The sequence below is a fragment of the Centruroides vittatus genome, unplaced genomic scaffold (genome assembly GCF_030686945.1).
Source record: "Centruroides vittatus isolate TY-2023 unplaced genomic scaffold, ASM3068694v2 contig_426, whole genome shotgun sequence".
Classification (NCBI taxonomy): domain Eukaryota; kingdom Metazoa; phylum Arthropoda; class Arachnida; order Scorpiones; family Buthidae; genus Centruroides; species Centruroides vittatus.
The window spans coordinates 1,015,805-1,037,030 of NW_027122232.1; the positions used below are offsets into that span (position 1 = coordinate 1,015,805).

Here is a 21,226-nt window from a genome sequence, read left to right on the forward strand (position 1 = left end):
ATTAGTTGTACTGGAGATAAGATTATACATACTATATTGTCTTCATTCAAATAACAGCAAATAATTTTTTACATTTAACAACTTTTCTTTAAAAGTAAAAATATTAAAATTAAATTTGTTTAATTTTCCATTAAAAATATCTTAAATTTATGTTTTTAGTTATTAATGGGTTTAGGAACACAAGGAGCAGATAAAAAAAGTAGTGCCTCAATTGCCTGTTTCCTTGTATCTAATGGTGCTGATCTTAACATAAAAAATAAAAAAGCTCAAACTCCACTAGATTTATGTCCTGATCCAAACTTATGTAAAGCATTAACCAAATGTCATAAAGAAAGATCAAAGTAAGTATTATTATTAATTAAACCATGTCATTTTAAAATAATTAGTATTTATAAACGTGCATTATTAATTTTATTTCAATTTCTATCATCATAAATAAAATTATAAAAATAAAGGGTTAATGTAACCCTTGGTGCCAAGATGGCGGCGCTTCCGGTCACCATCTTGAATTGGCCTGGAGACTACGCTTTTAGCACTATTTTGATTGGAGATCACGTGTCTCCAAAAATATAATAATCTAAGATAAAATATTGATAATAAAAAATAAATACTCATGTTGACGACTCCTTTTTTATATTTGATCCTACTTTTTTCCCTAGCTTGGTAGATTCCAATTTCATTTTTTGCAGGTCCTTTCTTCCCTAATGTTGTTGTTTCTGCTACAACCTTGGAGGAGTGTTTGGCAGCTTTTTTTTCACATTTGCTGTTGCCTTTTCCTATTCCTTCTCTATTTTCAGTATTTGCTTCTTATTAAAGTTTGGAAGTAGTGCAGATGGAACATATTGTAGATCAAACCAATTTTGGAGTTTTCCCAGTCCCTGGACACATCGCAACCAATTGTTTCGCGAAAAATTGGAAACTGTCTCCAGGTTTTTCTTTATACTTATTCAATCAGATATATGCTTCGGACAGTGCTGAATGCTGTACATTTTGCCATACATTTCAAACAATTTGAGGGCAAACCGAAAGACAAAATAAGACCAAAATGGACATTGCCAACTATGCTTTTGAATGTTTCCTTCATATGCTGAATACTTATTACCACTTTTACAAATCTTAGAAAACATGATTTTAAGTCGCTTCTATAGCATAATTTACATGTTTTAGCATACGAGTTGCACCTTGCATGAGTTTGTTGTAGTCCTAATTTTAAAGCAAATTTAAAGCCATTATTAATATCATTGTCCCATGCTAATTTCAAATATTCATTTTCATCTATCTATTAGAATTCACGGGAGTTCGACCTAACAAAAATTCACCGGACCTAATTTCTGCATAACTACTAGACACAAAATTATCAAAAAAATAAAAAATTGAAATAATAACAACTAAAAATGTTGTTAATTTATCAAATTCACAAATACTATCGTTTAAGAACAATATATTTACCTTTTTAACTTTTTTTGGAAAAACTATTGAAAAAATAAAAATCAAAAATTCACTATAGATACAACACAACACTGTCAGTATCGTCTACCTACTGGTTAATTTGCATATTTCCATGAAAAACTACCATCTACCACGTCATATTTTACAAATTTGCATAATCTTTCACATTCTTTTTTTACATCACGTTAAACGTCATTACGTCAGGAAATTATATGGCAGCTCCCTCTATCACTATTACCTCACGACACCCGGATTGGAGATTACCAGAAGTGCTGCCATCTTGGCACCAAGGGTTACATTAACCAAATAAAGAAATAATGAATTCAAAGAAATCATTATTTAAGTATTCAAAATTGTTTCTGAATACTTGAATTTCATATAAGTTTGGTAATAAATAAAAAATATAAAGAGAAACAAAAAACTTGGTCTTACTTTCTAGATTTAAAATAATTAAAAATTTCATCTGCTTTATTTAAAAATAATTTTTAAATAAATTATTGAATATACAATTGATTCTGCTTAATTGGGACACATCAGGACCTGACAATCAGGACAAATTAAAGTGGTTGTCCCAATAAAGTGAATTCTATGGGAACAGAGAAAATAAAAAATGAGCACTGAATACAAAAACTATTATAAAATATAATTAATATTTAGTGTGAATACATATATGCAAATAGAGAGGTTGTGGCCGACGTTTTCAACATGAAAACATGTATGTTGGACATTCAGTGACGCCTTCCTGTAAGCCTCGAAGTTTGACATCAGTTTGGAACATCAGTGGAATTATGCTCAACATTCCAAAAGCCATTGTTAAACTTCAGGGCTTACAGGAAGGCGGCATTGAACGTCCGATGTACACATTTTTGCATTGAAAACGTCGGCCACAACCTCTCTAATAAATCTGTAAATCACCAAGACTTAGCATGCTTTCTAATGACTATCAACTTCTGTTTATTACTTCCTGACATATTACAGCCACACAATACAATAATGCAATCCATTGCTGTTTTTCAACCTGATCATACTTTTGTTTAAAACTGGGGAACCATCAAGGATAGCATGGTAAAACAGCCCTGTTTCATCTGCATTGTAGATTTGATCGGGACTAAATTTCTGCAGCAATTCAGACAACTTAATTGATTTCCATTCTGGCATTTGTAGTGTCAGCAATTAAACAATATGAAAAACCAGTCATGAAATAAATTTTAGTGAAAAAAAAAACATTACAATACACATAACATAAGAATAAATAGCAATTATTTTTATAGTTCATAGGCTTTTCTAAAATTTCTCCATTTTTAAATAATGAGAATAAAAATGAATTTTTAATTTTTTTAAATCCTGGCATAAGTCTCTGCTTAAATATGAAATAAATATTTATTTCTTTATCATTATTGTAGTAGTCAGCAACCTAGCACTTTAACAACAACACCTCCACAAAATGATCAAGATACATTAGAAGAATGTATGGTTTGTTCAGATTTAAAACGAGATACATTGTTTGGACCTTGTGGTCATATAGCAACATGTTCACTTTGTTCTCCACGTGTTAAGAAATGTCTCATGTGCAAAGAACAAGTTCAATCAAGAACAAAAGTAAGTTATTACAAGATTTGCTAACTTAATTTCTACATAAATAAAAATTAATTTTGCAAAATTTTATATTAGATTGAAGAATGTGTTGTTTGTTCTGATAAACGTGCTTCTGTTTTGTTCAAGCCTTGTGGACACATGTGTGCTTGTGATGGTATGTATTTTATTTTAAAATGATTATTATATTTTTTGTGTAAGTAATTATTGTATTAATTAAATGTTTGAACTGAAATTTTTTTTATGACAGTGTTAAAATTCTGTGACTTATTTTATGTAAAGAACTAAATTCAAAAATAAAAATAATTTTAGAATGACAATACTTATTTATTCTTATGTAATTATTTAAAATTTTAATAAAACAGTATTCTTACAAAAGTGAATAAATGAATATTTACACTTCTGAAAAATAATTTTGAAAATAAAGTAAATTACAGTATGTGTAATGTAGAATCACAAGTATCAAATAATTTTCTTCTATTTTGAACAGGGTTTAGTTTTTTTAACTTTAAACTACATCAGATAAACATCAGTTATGTCATTTTTTATAGTAAAATTGCTAGTACATATGTGAAAAAAGTTTATTACTAGGTTTAATCTAAATTATTCCAAAATGATTCCAACTAAAATTCCACTCTTATTTCATTTGAGAGTAGTCAAATGAAATAATTGAGAACTATTCAATTACAAAAATTTCTTGTTTCCAAAAAATTGTGCTAGATATTCAATTACTGCGGAGAAGTGGTTTTATGAGCTCACACAACAGTGAATAAGACAATTTCAGTACCAAAAACTAGTGTATTGCTCCACCGTCAAAAATTCTAATCAGAAGTTATTCTGTGATGTCTTTTGAGTAATTTAATACTCTAATTTAATTGTTTACTTCATACTCTATAATTATCAACATGTTAATCAATTTGTTTTCAAACACTCTGTACATAGCAAATTGGTAGCATTGGGTTACCTTATTGTTATTATTTTTATGAGTTACCTTTGTTGCTTGTTTTCAAGAATTTGATTTTTAAAAGTATGTGATTCTGTCCTTCATTAATTTTAATGTCATATTATAAGAAGACACACACATGTCCTCTTGTCATATGATCTTCAGAGATGACAAGGTTTGAAATCATTCTCAGAATACACTATGTCATGCTCTGCAATTTTGTTTTCATGGATAGAATCTTAACTTAACCTGGATAAAGTGCAAAATTATGTTTCTTTGTATTCATAAATCTTTTCCATTTCTACATTAGACAGGTTTCTGACTTATAGTAAGATTTAAAATAAGAAATTGCTCCATTCTGAAGAATTTTTTTCATTTAGGCAGGTTTCCATTTTATTTCATTGTTTCTTGTTTTCTTTTTAAGACTTTTGAAAGTGAGCCTAAAATTTCTTTGGATTTATTACACAGAACTCTTAGGTGATTGATCAGACTGTTTAGTTCTCTTAGGTGATTTAATAATTAAAAATTAAGTAATTTGGCCTGGAGGTAGACATTAGGTGCCATCTCTTGATAAATTAAATAATTAATTAAAAAGGTTCTGGAAGTAAAGAATTAGCCCAAAGCAGAACTCAAACCCACAACTCCCATGCAGTTGTGTTGCCAGTTATGCTACTCAGACCATCTAATCTTCATTTCCAGATTTATTAACTTAGATATAACCATAATAGTTACTCACAGTGCCAATTCAGCACCCATGGACTATAACTTCCGCTATGGCACTCAGTCAGCTACTGCTTTACCCTGGCATAGTGAATATAAACATCACTATGAACTTATAAAATTTTACCTGAATTTAGCTTTTTAAGATAAATAAGGATAATGAAACTTGACTATTTTGGAAACAGTCTGTGTTTTGTCTTAAGTGTTTTCAGAAACTTCACATGTTGTCTATCATGGTGGTCAGTGGGAAATTTAATGCAGATTTCAGGGCTGCTATATAGGAGTTAATGTTGCTGTATAGTTTAGAGCACACATCAGTTTTACCCAGATTTCATATTCAAATGGATTGAGATCTGGACTTGATGAGGACATGACAGCCATAGTATCAGGTAACCAAAAAAGTTCTGTCGTTTTTTGTGAAACTACAAAGTTTAAACAATGTTACACGCAATACACAATAGATGGCACTAAAATTCCAGCAATATGTTAATCAAGATTTAATGCTGACTCATCTTATATAAAGAGAAGTGGAAAGGTTATCTCTTAATATTATAAAAATTGACCTGAAGATGAGTACTCAAAACTCTACAATTCATGCTTGTATGTTGTATGAGTTTAAACTTGGAACAAATGCTGTGCAAACGGCTCAAAAAATATGCCAGGCTTTCGGACAAGGTTCTGTCAGCACTCACATCACCCAAAGGTGGTTTAGAAAATTTTCTTCCGGCGGTGAGTCACTTAAAGATGTGCCACGAGAAGGGTGGCCATGTCATTAATGATGATGAATTACAGGCTGTAATCGAAGAAGATTCTGCTCAAACTTGTCAGGTGTTAGCACAAAGGTTCTCTGTAAATGATGAAACTGTCTGTTTACATTTGCATAGTCTTGGGAAAGTTTACAAGCTCAGCAAATGGATACCTCATCAATTGACACCTGCCAATATTGTGCGTATGGTGGACTGCAAATGGAATTGTTCACTATGAACTTATACCATCTGGCCAGACTATTACTGCTAACATCTACAGTGACCAACTCTGTCGAGTTCACCAATCACTTTTGAAAAAACAGCCAGCTTTAGTGAACCGTAAAGGCATTCTTTTCCTACACAATAATGCTATAGGCCTCATGTTGTGTGTGTGACCTCTGACACAATTCAGACCCTTGGATGGGAACCTTCTTTTGCACCCTCCTTATTCCCCTGACATTAGCCCTTCTGACTATCACCTATTTTTAAGCCTAGATAATCATCTGTGAAACTGACAGTTCAGAAATAGAGAGGCTATGGAAATGGAGTTAGAGAAGTTTTTCAAACTCTAAAGATCGTGACTTTTATAAAAATGGAATTTATAAGCTTGTTTCCATTGGGAAAAGTTATTAAATGTGAGAGTGGTTATTTTAATGAATAAATTGTGTTATTTCCTATACATTTTTATATTTGTTTTCTTTCAACAAAAAACAACAGAACTTTTTTGGTTACCTGATACTTCATTCTCTCTGAACCATGTCTGAGTACCTTTAGCTTTGTGAACAAGTATTGAATTTTGCTGGAAGATCCATGACATGACATCCCAACAATCCATCATAAGCTTTAGGAAGTTGTCCAAAATTTTCTCCTGGTAAATTTTTACAGTCAGTCACCTCTTGCTTTTGTCCACCCATATATCCCATCATCTTTGATAAGACAGTACACCAAACATGAACTTTCAGAGTATGAGCTAGATGTGACACCTTTTTTTCCAAGGAAACGTCTGCAGATCTTTTACCTAAAGTTATCTTATTTTGCCACTTAATATATTGCCTAACACAAGAATTTCTGTCACAAAAAATTTTCAACTTCATTTCTAAGTTTTGACTTTGCATACTGCTTTCATTTCTGATTCCTGGATTTTTTTTGAGTCTAAGATAATTCTTATAGTCCATTTGATAAGCCTTCAGTCCAAAGTAGGTTTCTGTGAGAGCTAGATATATTTACCTTCAAATGTCTAGCCATGACTTTTTGGTTTCTCTGTGGATGTTGTCAATTTCAAGCTACAACCCATATGTGAATGCTGTGGCTCCTACTATTCCTGACTGTATTGACAGTATCATCCCATTGCTTTTTAATGTAATAGATGAACTGCTGCGTAATTTTCAGAGGATTGTTATTGTGAACAATGTAGTGAAGTACTTTTGCCTTTCAGTAATTCAAACACATCTTTTCTCTGGAGATTCTGATTCTGGACAAAAATAGATCAATGAAAAAACTAAAGCAGACATTACCACAGACATGCTCAAGTCTTGTACTGTGTTACAAGAATTACCAAAAAATTACTGACATGATAGGCAGGATATATAAAAAGTGTGATAAATGTTGTATAATAAACTTTTTTAATATTTTATTAATTTCTACAATCCGAGAAAAATAATTTAGATTGTTAGTTGTGGTTTCAATTTCATTTACTAAGACTATTTTGGTGGGGTTTTTTTATCCAATCTATAATTCACTGTAATCTTTTTGTCATTTTACATAAGTTATAATTAAAATTTAGGTAGGTTCTCTGCAATGATTTGATGATTTCATTCATCAGACCAATAAACTATGTTTATTTTGATGATGATAAAATTACTGTGTAAACAATATTAACTGGCTAGTTTTATTGATATAACAATAAACCACTCAACAATAAATTTTATTGATAAATTTTTCTCTTGTTTTAAAGAATAATTATCTGTTTATCATTTAAGCCTTGTGAGGTCATAAACATTTGTGATATTGATGTTTATAGTTTTGAATGTTTTTTATAAAATGACCAAAGTAAAAATAGTTAAGTATTGGTATTATATTCATTAAAATTATTTTCTGAATTTTATTATTATTTGTTACAAATTTTTGTTTTTTTAAGATCATGGTTGACTTGTAGGTATTGGGAGCAGAATTGTTATATTTTGCTCATTTATTACAGCAAACTAGCATTCGTCTGTTTTTCTTGAGTAGAAGTAACATCTTCCTGCCTGAATCCTTCATGATTTTAATATTCTGAATTTGACTAAACTGTACCTCGGTATTCTCGTATGTCAGTGTGTTCACATTATTATGTTATTTACATTGCATTTCTATCACTGAAGAGGAATTGTTATAATATTGTTTAAAATGCATCTGGTGTAAGTACAGTACATTTCTTCAATGTCAATAAAAAGGACTATTGACAAGATCAAAGTAATTTTATTATTTTTAAAAAACGTTTTTTGATTTTCAAATTATATATATATATATTATATATCTTTTAATTAAAGATATTTTAAATAGATTAATTCTCCCATGGTATACAAGTAAGAAATATATTTCTATTTCTTCTAAATAAAACAATGTTATAAAACTTAACATCTACATGCCTACTGATTTTCAGTTACTTGATAATATGTATAGTACTACAATATACTTACATGGTATAAAATTAGGAACTTTAAATAGTAAATGAAAACTAAAAAAGAAAGATGATAGAGTGCTGGTGAAAACGATTGAAAAGTGATATTGATTGCAATTAAAATGACTAAGACTTGATTCTTAAATAAACCAAATGAAGAATACAGTTACTGTACTAATTGTTTTAGTTTTAGTAAAATATTACTTAAACTAGTACAGCTCATGTCCATTAAATACAAAAAGAGATGTATTTCAGCAAAAATAAAAAAAATGTGTGGTATTAAATAAATTTATTGCCTCTTAAGGATTAAAATAGATAACAACCTTTTTTCTGCTCAGGATTTTAAAGTAGTAATATTTCCATTTATATTATTTTCTGGTAAGCTTTGATTATTATTACTCATTAATATTGAATCAAAGAATAGAAGATACTCCTGAAGATTGAGATCATTTTAAAACTAACAAGCCAAGTTTTGGAGTAACAAACTGAAAACAGGATTTTTTTGCATCACTGAATAGAACAATCATTCCTAAATCAGATTCAATAATAAAAATGCATCGTAACATAGAAGCAAACAAAAATTTTTGTTTAAAGAGTGAAAACTTGTAATTCAGACCAGCTCCCCGATTATAATCAGATCAAGTTTTTGAATGCTTCAAATTCAGCATCCACAATTGATAAGACTATTTTGGTGGGGGGTTTTTGGTGCAAGCTGTAAATTGCCAGCAAAAAGCATGTGTATGATGTTCTTGTGCTTGATCTTTTTAAATAAATTAAACAAAGCATGAAGTGAATGATCAGACTATGGATTTCATTATTGTCAGCATTGCAAATTTTAATGAACAATGTAAAATTGTCAAAAATGACAAAAAATTTATTGATTGTCAAAAATTTATTGATATTAATATCAATAAATTTTCAAAAATTTATTGATATTAATATCAATAAATTTTTGACATTAATATCAATAAATTTTTGACAATCACATTTTTGTTGTTCTCAAACTCAATAACTACAGAAAATCATCTTTTTTTTTTTTTTGCTGATTCTGATTAATCAATAAGTGTTCTTTTTATTGGTACAAAACAAATTTTGACTATTTGTTACTCAGAAACTCAGCTCGTCAGTATGATAAGTTGTGATCATAATTCTCTTATGAAAAAAAGTGATTAGATTAATGCCACAAATGTCCTTCAGTTTGGATTTTTGAATACAGTAATACCCTGACTTACATAAGTAACGTGGCTATAGATCTTTACATAACTTGAAACTGTAAATTGCTTAAGTGTAACTACATAATTAATAATAATGTGTACTGTACATATATTATTTATTTTTTGTATAAAAGAATTGTTTACAAGAAAGAGTGCCCAGTACGCTTGTGTACATGCTTGCTTACACTTAGACTGGAAAGTAAAGGATTAGCAGAACAGTAAAGTAATAAATTGGTACAGTACAGAAGAAATAAAGGAAAAGAGAGAGAGAGAGAGAGTGGATGAATGAATGTTTGAAATAGAATGAAATAAAATAATTTTTTGTAAAATTACACGTTACTCCACTCAGATTTTTTTCCAATTTTTGAGATTTACATTTTACATAATTCAGGGTATTACTGCATTCAGATGTCTTGTATGACATTTATTGCTATTTTTCTGGAGAAAACTTTTGAAATAAAATTTAAATATTTGTGATATTCAATTAGGTAGATTTCAGATTTTATTGTAAATAATAATTAGTATCAGATTAATTTACAGATTTATGACCACAGGGTCGGCACCAGCATGTCGATTCCGACATGCAATTTCATTCTTGCACGAGCTGTTACGTATTAAAGGCGGTTGGATCTGGATGGAGATGACACGAGAGACAACGGTTAGGGAAGTGCACCAAACACTCATTAAACAATAACAATTATCCATTTATTTAACTAATTAAACAAAAAAATTAATATTTTATAGTAAAGGTTACGTTTACAATTTAACAAATTCGCGTTCTAGGTTGAGAGAGAGAGTTTACATCTAGATAAGTTGTATAGATACCTTAATGCCTGATTGATGGAGCTCACTGGAAGTCTTTTTTTCTCATCTTCTAGAAGTTGCTTTTGAGAAGTTCTCTTTTCAAAGGTGTCACTTTAAAGGAGTTCACTTAGTTAGAAAGTTCACTGTGAAGGAATCCGCTTTACAAGTAGTTTATTTTTTTCGTAGATGTTCAATCCAGATGGAGGAGGGTTACGGAGATATCCGAGCATGGAGCAACTTGGATGCAAGCATGAACTTTTTCCATGATGACGACGATCGTCATCTGACCCTCCCTTTTATTGGGGGATCTTTTTCGTGTTTCCTATTGTCCTTTTTTGGAAATGTTATAGGTCATGGCCAATAGATGAATTTCAGTGAAAATTCCAGGTGACACATTTGGAAGATGTGTCACCTTTTGAAGGAAGTGAATCCGATGGAAAACTCAATCACATTCTTCCATCTTTTAACCAATTGTTGGGAAAATTTTTTTGTTTTTTATATAAATACAAAATTTATAATCGATAAAAAAATCAAAAAAAAACTGGGCTCTCACAGATTTGACTAAACTAAATTTTTAAATGTGTTTTTAATTTTAGGATGTGCAACACTAATGAAGAAATGTGTACAATGCAGAGCTCAGATTGATAAATTACTGCCCTTTATTGTCTGTTGTGGAGGAACAGGTGAGTTCCCTACTCCCAAAGAAGAAATCCACAATAGTGCAACTCTAACCCTGCCACAACTTTTACTATTGTCAGGTAACTCGTTTTTATTAGAAACTGGTACTGCTTTTTATTGGTTAGTTAGAGTGTTGATGAGTAAATGTAGTAACACTTTGTCAAAACAGAAATTAGAAATTATTATTCTGTTAGTAAGAACATTATTAATTTGAATAATTGATACATATATTTTTACATCAGCACCTGCAGCTGGTCTTTCCACTGGTCCTGGCCAATTAATGAATAATGGATGCAGAGATAATAATCATGATATACAAAAACTTCAACAACAGTTACAAGATATTAAAGAACAAGTATGCATATTTTTATATAACTTTTTGACATGATATCTATATTTTATTTATGTATTTTTGTTTTATTTCAGACCATGTGTCCTGTTTGTTTAGATCGCTTGAAAAACATGATTTTTCTTTGTGGGCATGGAACTTGTCAAATGTGTGGAGATAGAATGTCTGAATGTCCAATCTGTCGCAAAACAGTAGAAAAACGCATTTTACTCTATTAAGTTCTACCATTCCTTTTCCAATAAAGTGATGCCAGCTGCTGGTTGTTTTATATAAACATATTAAAAAGAAAGAGGAAAAAATATATATAAATAGAATAATTATATAATTGTTTTGTATTCCATACAAATTTTATTTTATGCTTAATTATCATAATATAATTTGAGATTTATGTCATGCACATTTTCTTGTTATGTGACAAATTCATACATTGTAGAATAGTGTTTTAATTATATTTAATTTTTTTTTTTTTTTGTTCCAGATGTCATTAGCTCTAAATTCAAAGCAATGAAAATGTGAGATTTGTTAAACAAATTTTGAATATTAGAATTGCACATTTTTTTATTGCTGTAAATATATCTGCCAATTATTTATTTAAAGAACTACAGAAGAAGCTTTTGGTCTTCTTTTTAAGTTTTACACACATTGTCCTTTTATTGAATAAATATAAGTCAAACTTTTATTTCTCTATTTTTTATTATGATTTATGTGAATAACAACATATAAAAATAATAAATTTTTTTAAAATAATTAAAATATCAAGTTTTGATGTAGCATTTGAGTTAAAATATTTTGCACTTTAAATAACAACAACTAGTGGACAAATAGAATTTTATTATTTTGGTTATTTTATTAAAACATTAGTTGAAAATGGATAGTTTCAGTAGAATATATTCCTAAAAAATAATATCATTTTTATTTCAAGAATATTTCAAATTAATTTTCTTTGTGGTTAGTCAATATAGCTGCATTGTAAGCTGGTCAGCATGTTACTATCAGAGATCTGGCTTTGAATTTGATGCAATCCTCACACTTTATCATGGGTGGTATCAATTGATGCATCATTTTTCATCTCACACCTATGTTACCTGATCTTGTAGATCAGGTCTATCCATAATGAACATAATAACTAATTATAAACATGAATCTAACATGTGCTGGTGCCTTGTGTTTTCTAAATCAGTCAGTCATTATTTGTGATAAATTTAAATGAGAAAGCATATTTTTCTTTTATCTGATATTTCAAATTTTCTAAAAAATGCTTTTTATTTACCAGATGATTATAAGTTTCTCTGTTATGCATTCTATGAAAGAGACACAAATTGAAATTTTGCTATGAAAACTAGTAGCTAGCTTATCTAGAATATGAAGAAATGATTTAATGAGTAAAAAATTAATTCAGATTTTTACCATTACAAGAAGAGATGGTACTGCAAACACTGCTGGAAAAAACAAACTATCATTTTTATCAGGGGTATAAAATTGATGTATATTTTAAGTAAAAATTTATGGCCAATTTTATTATCATGCATAAATAAAGATAAAGGAATCAAGTGAGAATTTCAAACTTTTTGATTTCAAATATACTTTTACAAGAGATGTTCATTGTGCCATCTTTCACTAGAGATAACATGCTGAAAATGAAAAACTGCATGAGCCACAGTTTCATGTAGCATGTCATGAAGAAGAGCATGGTATCATATTCTTCTCCAATGCAATGTGATTCCTGTTCTGCAGGAACATCAAAAATACAATGTGTCATGCAAAATGATAGTGTATACACTTCCATTCATTGAAAGTTACACATAGCAGTTCCTTCATCTGCTGACCACAGATGGCCATATATTTTTTGCAGCCTTTTCTCGATGTTGGCTACTCCAGGACCCTCAAATCCTTGTGATTTCTAACTGTAGAGATACTTGAAGGACAACAGTTTATCACCACATGCTTGCTTTTGGATAATCAGATTTAAACAGAAAGTGGCTTAATGCTTGCTTTCAGGTAAATGACAAAACATTCTCCATGAAACTGGTCCATTCAATCTTTTGTTTTCAGTATATCATATCTAGTGATGGACAGTAAAATAGATAGCTTCTGCAATAACAACTGTGAAATCAGTAACTGTGAAATTCTTACTTGTATTCTTCTATCTTATGTTTGCTGCACCATTTATTACCTGTAGTGAAAATTTAAGCTAATTTTGTTCTTCTTAAGCTAAATATTCTGGATAAGTTACTATTTATCATGGTGATATCTTTAATCATCTCTCTTCCAAAATATGGAAGTTTATTTTATAATTATCCAATATTATAATGTGTAAAACTTTTTACTTTCAGTTATAAATGATTTATACGATTATTCAGTTATATGCTTTGGCTTCATTTAAAAGATGTACCAATGTGATATTTGCATCATATTGCAAATTATAATTTTAAAGAAAAATTGTTTCACTTCATTACTTTAAAAATTGACAAAAACCTGACAAAATGATTATGTAATACTCTTCAAAGAATGTGTATAAATTATTATATACAAAAATGCTTTTTTAAATAGATTTTGTAATATTTTAAGTTGCATTTCAATTCTAAAGAAATGATGTCTTTTTTACTTGTTTGAAATATTTAAAACAAATATTTTGAGAATGAAAAATGAAATATTAAAAGGATTATTTTGTAATTAATTAATTTATTTATTTATTAAAAGATATTTGAATTACTTCTAAATACATATCACTAAACAAAAGTAAAAAGTAATTGCTGAATTTCATAAATAATGGAACTATTTTTGATTTTTCAATAAACCATTATATGTTATCTCTTAACATTAATATTTAAATAAAAGTTTTCAAATTTTTTAGTTATTCTTTTAATCTTTTTCTATATCTATTTGCAACAGCAGGAACTTTACATCCTGAATTTAGGAAAGAGAGAGAAAGAAACTAATTTCAAATAATAGATATAGTGTGATATTAAACTGAATTCCTTTATATAACAGACTACTTGTCTTAAACTATGGTTAAAATTATCATAATTTCATATTTATTACAGTAAATATTTCAAATAAAATCAGGTATTTAATTTATTTTCATCATTATTATATATATAACTTTTCTATTAGATTAGAATATATGAACAAAATGGTTCTGTATTTTAATATATTTCTAAGCTTAAATATCTCTTTCTTATGACTACGCAGATGATATCAAGTACAAATATATGTTCAGGCACTCCAGGACTTCAAAAAGTCTGGAATTCCAAAATTAACATAAGGTAGTTAGTGGCATGATTAAATGATTAAATGGTATCTGTAGAGAGAATATGCTGATGAAACAATGAAAAGTATTTCAATCTTATAATTCTACACACACAGTTCCATTCCTATGTTATTAATTTCAATAGTTATCATTTGTAAAAACAAAAAACTCAAATCTTATGAGTGAATCCTAGACAATAAAGCAAACATATATCTAAAATATAAAATTCATTTAAGTCATGACTAGTAAATTTAATAATTCTAATTATTTAATAAATATTAATTTAATTATAAAATTGAGTTGCGGGAGCAGTTGCGGGATCGAATCCCCAACTGCTTATTCCGGATTAACCTTTAACAAAATCGTGCTCCCACACTAACATATAAACAGAAAAAAATAATTTTTTAAATTATTATTTTTTAAAAATTTCTCGACATTTCAAGGTCTTGAATCCAAAAATGTAAAAATATTGTGGGGGGGTCAATTTTTGACAGATTACCGGCTGTTATATATAAGAGAGAAAGTATGGCAAAGTGAATAGCATGTTTGGCATCAGTGTTTTATTGGGCTGCAATTTGATTTTACGTTATAAAATGCTTAGTTATAAACATTATGAACAGTAAGGTTATAGCACTTTCCTGATAACATTTTACACTCGACATGACACTCGAGCTATTCTGAATAAATCTTGTGCTATTTTTTTCAACTTTAGACTAGGGAGATCAGATGTTCTGTTTTTCTACATTTTCGCCCGATAACCTCTGTCAGGCCTGACACTTATGTAAAAATTCCGTATTTATTTTTATATTTCCCTATCGATATATTTCGAACGATTTTGTGCGTTCTTGAAATTAGTGAGGTTGTAGAGGCGCAGTTGTCACAGTTAACAACCTCAAACAGTTTTACGAAAATTACTATTGATGAGTGTTTAAAGTTGTATTCGTGCTACAACACCATGTACTGTACAGTACAGTACGTATCACTATTTTTTGGTTAGACTACACCTATAACACTATACTTATGGAAATCAAAATCATGTATAAGCACAGTGTTTATGTCAACCGTGCCATAAAAATTCTATGGCATCGGTAACCAATGATTAATGATATATATATATATCATTGACCGTATGACAATTCGTTTATAATTAGCGATTATCGCATTCATGGAAATTGGCCCTCCCACTCCGCTTGTGTGCCAAACTTCTATTCATGCCATTATCGCCTATATTATAAACTAATTGCATAATACGTTAATGTTACCTATGGTATCGAAATCGGCGACGGGGGAAATTCTAGACTGCAATGGGAAAATTTTTTCCCCTGCATTCAAGATGGCGACGGGGAATTTGTCGCGATTTCGTTATCAATTAAATTAATGAAATCCGTAGAGGGCGCTTCGATCCGTAGAATCGCGTTTGATCAAAAGTATGCAAATTTTTTCCCCCGAGAGTGGAGTAGGCGTGTTGTCGTGTGAAAAGATTTTCTTGGCTTTTTGTTACTTTTCGAATTTTTCTATTATGAGGTAATTAATAATAATTTTAATTTTCATTGTGTACTTAAGCGATGGAAATATATTTATTGACAAATTTGCTAAGCGTGTTCTGCAAATTTTGGAATAGATATTTCACAAGTTTGTCATGTCGAGTTGCGATTTAGAGTCGGACGAATTTTGGACAGAGGGTACTGGGCGACATTTTTATCAGTTAATAGAAGCAGAGTCTTCCGAATTAGGATTAGACGAAAGAATTGATGGCGGACCGAAATTCACCGTAAAACTGGGCCTCCAACACACCGAGGAAGTTTGCCAGAAATGTGGCCAAACTTGCAAATCGAGTTATCGCAGCGACCGGAAACCATGCGTGATGCGTTGCCGAAAATGCTGGCGGAATAGTTCGGCTATCGAAGGAACGTTCAAAGGGAAATGTGGCAATATGTCATGTGCTAATCTTTTTGACATTCATACGGCACTATCTTGGTTTAGAGTGCACGACGAGTATTTCGGCAGTTTCCTCGGGTGTTTCTAAAAAACGCAGGCATACACTGATCGAATACATCCTGGTAACGGAAAAATACCTAGTTGGAAAGAACCAGAGAGTATTCCGGCTGCTCCCGCACCTAATGTCATCAAGAAAGACAGAAAAGCAAAAGAAAACACAAGCCAAATGTGAAAAAAAAAGAGAGAAAAGTGTTAAAACGAAAGGGGGGAAAAGAGCATCGTCACGTACCGGAGAGCCTAGTTCAGTTTCCGGGAAACGTGAAAAAATGGGAAAAGCTCAGAAACAAAGTAAGTTATCCTATTTTTTTTAATTTGTATTTTTTAGAATTTTTATCGTAGAACATAGGGTAGAAATAATCTCCCCTTCGCCGTGTAAATGTAAGGTAGAAAGAAAAATTCCCCGTCGGCTCGCGTATTGTAGGGATGGGGAAAAAAATCCCGGTTGCCGTCTAGATTGTAGGGTAGAAAAATTTCCCCGTCGCCGAGTTCGATACCATAGGTAACATTAACCGGTGACCTTGACAGGAGGTGCGTCGGACTACTGAGCATGTCGGATTACAAAACGTCGGACTATCAAGGGACAACTGTACTATAATTTTATCCATTAATCAGCCTTTAAAATATTTAAATTTTTCGTTTTTGGATTTTCATTTGAGAAAATTGATCAATCTAGCCGTTTGAGAGTGTCTCTTTCTTTAGTAAGCATTGTTAAAGACAGCCTTTCCTGTCCTATCGAATTTCTTAAATAAGTTTTAACTCGTTTTAAAACAGAGAAAGATTCTGCACTGAAGCCGGGCCCCTCGAATTACGGGCCCTAGACATTTGCCATTAGGCAATGTCTAGGGCCTATTGGTTAATCCGGCCCTCTCTATGAGAACAATTATTTGGCATTGACGGCCGCGAATTTCGCGCCAATAAGCTGCCTCGACTTGTTCGTTTATGTTATCAACTCAATTTCATATTTTCACATTTTCACTTCGCGGTCCTTCTCTGTTCTTTTGCCGTTATTTACACGTGTAGGTCATTTCATTGTTATCCACATTTGATATCATCACTTATCACATACTGCCATGACGCTCGTATGTCCGCTACAACTGTCAAGAATTAACGCGATTGGCAAAGCGTAGTGACAGCGGGTCGATAGAGAGCAGGGTCCTTGCCATAATGCGGTTTGCGCGCCAATTTTCGTACGTGCATTAATCAAACCGAATATTTGGCTATTCGGCCACGCCCCTGGCCGAATATACGGGTATACTATAGATTACTCCCTATGGAATTTCGTGTGTTTGGGTATATATCTGAACTCAGGGGACCGAGACGAGTTCAACGATACTCTACTTTTGGACCGGAGACGAAAAATAAAAAAGTTATACTTTTTTTCGGCGATCGCGCGATGATAGGGAGTCGCGTCGCTCTCCGCTAAGTCGGCCTCGCTATCGCGATCGGGAGTCCCGTCGCTTGCCGTTAAAATTGCCTTTAGTAGACGTTCCCCCCTCTTTTTTTACTTTGTTCAAAAACTACCGTGAATCGATCACTAGTTTAGCACATGGCGGCGTGTGGTGGCGCCCATACGAGAGGACAGTCGGGCCGCCATGTTCGCTGCCATAAGTAACATTAACCGAAATGGCGATCGCGCGATGATCGGAAGTCGCGTCGCTCTCTCCGCTCTTGTATCGCGTGTTTAACGCTCCGGGAGATGACCGTAGTCCGACGTCACGGTTTGCAGACTTTACCACAAGATGGCAATACTAGCAACTACGGTGCCGTCTGCATGAGAGCATTAAAAAAGTATGATAACTTTTTTATTTTTCGTCTCCGGTCCAAAAATAGGGTACCGTTGAACTCGTCTCGGTCCCCTGAGTTCAGATATATACCCAAACACACGAAATTCCGTAGGAAGTAATCTATAGTACACCCGAATAGACTATTCGTTGCAACACTAATATAGATACAAATTTTAAAAAATTAGTGTCTGAGTAGTTACAAAAATGTTCCCCAGTTTATGCTACTAAAAGCACATATCTATTTCTATTGTCAACCTTTTTTACAAGAATTCAGATTTTTGGAGAATGTTCTTTTGAAGAAACAAACCTTTAAGGATTTCTTAATTGAAATTATAAATTGATTTTTAAATTCAAAAAATCCATTTTAAAGAATGTCACAAAGAAAAACAAGTAAAACGGTAAAACCGTATTTAAGACAAAACTATGTCTCGGAGACTCACTACTGAGCGGGATCATTTTGACGCTCAAGGCAGATCTCATTCTCCAATCTTCTTTGGTATCGCTGGTTTTGAGCGCGATTGTTCAAACTTCGCCGGCCTCGGCCGTGACCACAAGGTCGTCCACGACACATTTCCGGTAAAATTAACCTATACAGTTTCGTTATTTCTTTCCGTTGCGTGTCGCCCCGGGTTGAATTTTTGCCGATGTCTAACGAAAATTTCCCGTTTTTGAAAGAAATAATCTTGGCCACTATATCGTCCGAAATTATTCTTTTTTAATTTGCACAAACAAAATATATATATATATATATATTAATAAATGTCAAAAGAAAACAAATTATATTTCGGAAGTTAGTTTTAATATAAAATTATAACGACTAGCGCCATCTACTTTCAAAAATGTTCCGATGTTGAAACGACATATCTCGGGTCAACTGGCCAAGGTCAGCACGTGGCGACCAGAGATATGTCGGAAATAACACGGGACAGGTAAATGGGTTATTTTCAAAGATTCTTTTGTCAAAATTCGATTTCGCAACGTTCGCATTTCCAACTTCCCAACGAGCAACGCACGCGCAAATCTCGCACTAGTGCCTGTTTGCAGTGGCGTGTCATCATTGGAAGTGGCGCTTCCACCGAATTTTCTAAAATATAAATTTTCATATTTTAACTTAGTTTGAAATAATTAAAATTAATATTTTATTATAATTGCATTATGTATCTTATTACAAATTTCTATACTACATGTGAAATAAATGATAAGATTCAGTGGCGTGCCGTGACATTTGATGACAGGGAAGCTGTGTTTCTGTAAGAAGCCGACTTCCAGAGGCAATCAGTTAATTGCGCGTCAGTGATGGTCTAGGGCAGGGATGGGCAACCTGCGGTCCTCTGGCCGCATTCATATATTTTGCGGCCCGCGACGCATAAAATGTAAATAAATATATCAATTTCCCAGCTTAAGACAGTTCTCGATGAACAAAACCAGCTGCCATGATGCTTGCAAGTATGATGAAATATACGATAAGCACGAGGATCTTTAACGAGTTAGCAATACTGAAATACGAGCGAGATTTGTGCGCAGATAATTTCTTACCACACTAAATTTAACAGAAAAATTCATCACAAAACGATTATTGATGCTAATGTGTGAAATTCCATTTAATCGATGCAAGATGTGTGATTACCAGAGCCCCTTCGGCCGCCAATTTAAAGTATTTTAATCTTTAAAATTGGCGTTTCCACTTCCCGGGACGAGGACCCAGGGGTTGGATTTGTGGGAAGCGAGTGTTCGGGTTGTTTCATTATGTCGAATTACATACACAGAACGAGGCGCTTGACGTGTAAGTGCGTGAGTGCGAGAATTCGAGTAAAGGTTAAACGGTGTATATCTTCGTGTAAAGTGATGTTATGTCCGTGCGCGCGCGTGTGTGTGATCGAAGAACATCTTCGGCATGTCTAAAAACAGAAAAACAGTAAATTACGATACGAGAATAAGATGTGTTGAAAATGAAACGAAAGAGTTCTTACCATCGGAGACTTCGGAAAATATTCACTTGTACGATAAATGGCCACTTCGTCCTCTTCGTGGTAAAGTTGGGGAGGGAGAAGTATCTCCCTCCCAAATGTTCCTACAAAACACAAAGACAGTGAGAAAAGAAGAAGTTCATTCATTTATTATCTAAGGTCAACATTATTACCTTTATCAGCTAGTCTTTCTTCCCAAACAGAGTCATGAGGAGAGCGAAGGACCCGACCTGACCTAACCTAACCGGAAGCTCAATCCTCGTAACAGCTGTTTGGGAAGGTCGGCCAACTGTCGCGTCCGGTGAGTAAACGTGTCACGTCCGTGTTTATAAAGAATTAATATAGCGCTGAATACTAAAAGCAATAAGAAATTAATATAAAAACTAATCTAAAGGAAAGCAATGGAATTGTGTAGCTAGACGCGCAGGATAATGTTTTGTCTTGTAGAAGTTAGTTGGACATGAGCTTCTGGTCTATATCGCCTCGTGGTAAAGTATGACGTAATTGTCATGTCATAGTAGTTGTATGCGTTTATGATGGTCGTATCGCGGGGAATAATGCCTTCCGGGAAGTCCGTTTAAGGGTAACTGACCCCTATTCAGGAATTTCAGACGTCGAGAAAACTTTACGTGACCGGCCCGTCCTTGCGAAGCGCGAACCCACGACCGAACTCCCAGTGTTCGGGGAACGGAAACGTTGGCCAATGGTGGGCCGTCGCGGGATATTGCTCACAAAACGAGAAATAACACCACATTGAGCCGGAAAACGTGTGGGTCGCCCTTTGTTTTCGCAAAATTAGCAGCGAGGTCACTTGAGCACGCAGACGAAATCCGAGACAAATTTTTCACGAAAAAAATCGACGAAAACCGAGGTATTACTGTACTAATATTAGGAACGTAAATGTTAAAAAACTGGTACAATACTATGCTACAATGCTAGAGGCTGGATGTCATTTAGCCTCTATATTTGTGATTTCATTTGCATTAATTTCCATTGAAGTAATATTTGAGATCGAAGATAAAATAATGTTAGCAGCAAACAAACTACTACAGAAAATCTAGTTAAACGCATA

General features: G+C 32.4%; 1 protein-coding gene across 1 annotated transcript in view; it reads left to right on the forward strand.

Moving 5' to 3' along the window:
• Window positions 1–11,834, forward strand: part of mib1 (mind bomb 1) — a 155,084-nt gene extending 143,250 nt beyond the window's left edge. Inside the window, exons 16-21 of the mRNA XM_067272251.1 lie at window positions 160–341; window positions 2,853–3,048; window positions 3,121–3,199; window positions 10,725–10,886; window positions 11,049–11,161; window positions 11,233–11,834. Of these exons, the coding sequence (XP_067128352.1) occupies window positions 160–341; window positions 2,853–3,048; window positions 3,121–3,199; window positions 10,725–10,886; window positions 11,049–11,161; window positions 11,233–11,373 (873 nt within the window). The 3' untranslated portion in view covers window positions 11,374–11,834. The remainder of the gene's footprint in view (window positions 1–159; window positions 342–2,852; window positions 3,049–3,120; window positions 3,200–10,724; window positions 10,887–11,048; window positions 11,162–11,232) is intronic.
• Window positions 11,835–21,226: the final 9,392 nt, after the last annotated feature.